We start from the raw sequence: 2,728 nt of genomic DNA on the forward strand, positions 1-2,728 counted from the left end.
ATCAGGGAAATCCAAATCAAAACCTCAATGAGATACCACCTCACACCAGTCAGAATGGCTAAAATTAACAAGTCAGGGAACGACAGATGTTGGCGGGGATGTGGAGAAAGGGGAACCCTCCTACACTGTTGGTGGGAATGCAAGCTGGTGCAGCCCCTCTGGAAAACAGTATGGAGGTTCCTCAAACAGTTGAAATTAGAGCTACCGTTCGATCCAGCAATTGCACTCCTGGGTATTTACCCCAAAGATACAAATGTAGGGACCCGAAGGGGTACGTGCACCCCAATGTTTATAGCAGCAATGTCCACAATAGCCAAACTGTGGAAAGAGCCAAGATGTCCATCGACAGATGAATGGATAAAGAAGAAGTGGTATATATACACAATGAAATATTATGCAGCCATCAAAAGGAATGAGATCTTGCCATTTGCAACGACGTGGATGGAACTGGAGGGTGTTATGCTTAGTGAAATAATTCAATCAGAGAAAGACATGTATCATATGACCTCACTAAAATGAGGAATTCTTAATCTCAGGAACAAACTGAGTGTTACTGGAGTGGGTTGGGGGTGGGAGGGATGGGGTGGTTGGGTGATAGACATTGGGGAGGGTATGTGTTACGGTGAGCGCTGTGAATTGTGCAAGACTGTTGAATCACAGATCTGTACTTCTGAAACAAATAACGCAACATATTTTAAGAAAAAAGAAAAGAAGAAGATAGCAGGAGAGGAAGAATGAAGAGGAGTAAGTCAGAGGGGGAGAGGAACCAGGAGAGATGATGGACTCTGAAAAACAAACTGAGGTTTCTAGAGGGGAGGAGGGTAGGGGGATGGGTTAGCCTGGTGATGGGTATTAAAGAGGGCACATTCTGCATGGAGCACTGGGTGTTATGAACAAACAATGAATCATGGAACACTACACCAAAACAAATTATGTAATATATGGTGATTAACATAACAATAAAAAATTAAGAAAAAGAGTTAGTTGCTTTTATTACTGTTATTATGATCACCAGGAATGCACTTTTTATTACCATATCCCTAATGTTTAATTCAGCCATTTGAGCATTCATCATTACTGCTGAAAGCGTGCACCTTTACAAAGCATTTTCTGAAGTGCTCTTTTCATATCACTGTTCCTTAGACTGTAGATGAAAGGATTCAGCATTGGAGTCACCAATGAATACATAAGGGCTAAAATTGTTCAACTTTTAGGGACAAAAGAGGAGGAGGGACTGAAATAGACAGTGCTTGCTGTGCCATAGAACACCACCACCACTGATAGGTGGCAGCCACAGGTGGAGCAAGCTCTCTGTTTCCCCTGAGTACATGTGATCTTCAGGATCGTGGAGAAGATCAGTCCATAAGATATGAGGATGCATATAAAGGGAGTGAGAGCAAATAGACCTCCTACTATAAAAATAACCATCACACTGCGGGATATATCAGAGCAAGAGAGCTGCAGGAGGGGGTTGAGATCACAGAAGAAATGGTGCATGATATTGGAAGCACAGGACAGATGTGCCATTAAAACAGTGTGTAAGAGGGCATAGAGATAGGTGACAAGCCAGAGCCCAGCCACTAGCCAGACACAAAGGTGGGGATTCATAATGGCAATATAATGTAAAAGGTGGCAAATTGCCACGTACCTATCATATGCTATCACACACAGAAGAAGGCTGTCCCTATTCACAAAAGCAATGAAGAAGAAAAAGTGGCTGAGGCACCCTACAAAAGAAATAGTCTGTGTATCAGTTAAGATGTTCACTATCATTTGGGGAATAGTAGAGGAGGAAAAACAGATGTCCACAAAGGCCAAGTTACTTAAGGAAGAAATGCCTGGGTAAATGGAGGTGAGAGTTAAAGCCAACAACCAAGATGATGATGAGCATGTTGCCTGATACAGTCATTAAATACATACAGAGAAATAGCACAGATAAGAAATATTGCTGCTCTGCTGATCCAGAAAGTCCCAGAAGGATGAATTCTTTGATGACTGTTAGATTTCTTGTTTCCATCTTCCCAACAAATCTAGAAAAGGAAAATATTAAATTGTGGAGACCAGAAATGTTAAATATCTCACCCACAGGGGTGTGTGTGTGTGTGTATGTGTGTGTGTGAAATACAGTACCATGTAAATTACTTTTCCTTGCCAATTACATCTTGTGCTTATGATATTGTCTGTATATTCACATAGGTGGGTTGGGCATAATACTCTAAACTTTTTCTTTATTTTTTAAGACTTTATTTATTTATTTATTTGACAGAGAGAGAGACATAGCGAAAGAGGGAGCACAGCAGGGGGAGTGGGAGAGGGAGAAGAAGGCTTCCCACAGAGCAGGGAGCCCGATGCAGGGCTCGATCCCAGGACCATGGGATCATGACCTGAGCCGACGGCAGATGCTTAATAACTGAGCCACTCAGACACCCCACTCTAAGCTTTTTTCAAGAAATAATAATTTATTCTTTTCAAGAAATAATAGCTTCTTTCCCCCAAACAAAAGTGCAAATTCTGTGAATAATAACTTAAATTGTGCCAATAATGTTGCTTTGTCTATATTAATCATATAATTCATTTTTGACTTTACACCTACAATTCTTACTTTATCAGTCATGCTATTTATGTACTCTAACCCAGTGGAAATATTTACTTTCAATGAGTAATTTTCCTCCCAATCTGATGTCCATATCCATGGATACAGATCTCATTTCAGTTTGTTTTCTTCTTA

The 2,728-nt window shown here is 40.8% G+C and overlaps 1 protein-coding gene across 1 annotated transcript; it reads right to left on the reverse strand.

Annotated features, from left to right (window-relative positions):
• Nucleotides 1-1,074: 1,074 nt before the first annotated feature.
• On the reverse strand, nt 1,075-2,017 carry LOC112816247 (olfactory receptor 1C1-like). The gene is given in 2 exon segments (XM_025862665.1): nt 1,075-1,827; nt 1,829-2,017. Coding segments are annotated over 2 exon segments (942 nt in total).
• Nucleotides 2,018-2,728: the final 711 nt, after the last annotated feature.

Source organism: Callorhinus ursinus, unplaced genomic scaffold (assembly GCF_003265705.2).
Source record: "Callorhinus ursinus isolate GAN/ISIS: 27379988/994484 unplaced genomic scaffold, GSC_fseal_2.0 scaffold81, whole genome shotgun sequence".
In the NCBI taxonomy this organism is placed as follows: Eukaryota; Metazoa; Chordata; class Mammalia; order Carnivora; family Otariidae; genus Callorhinus; species Callorhinus ursinus.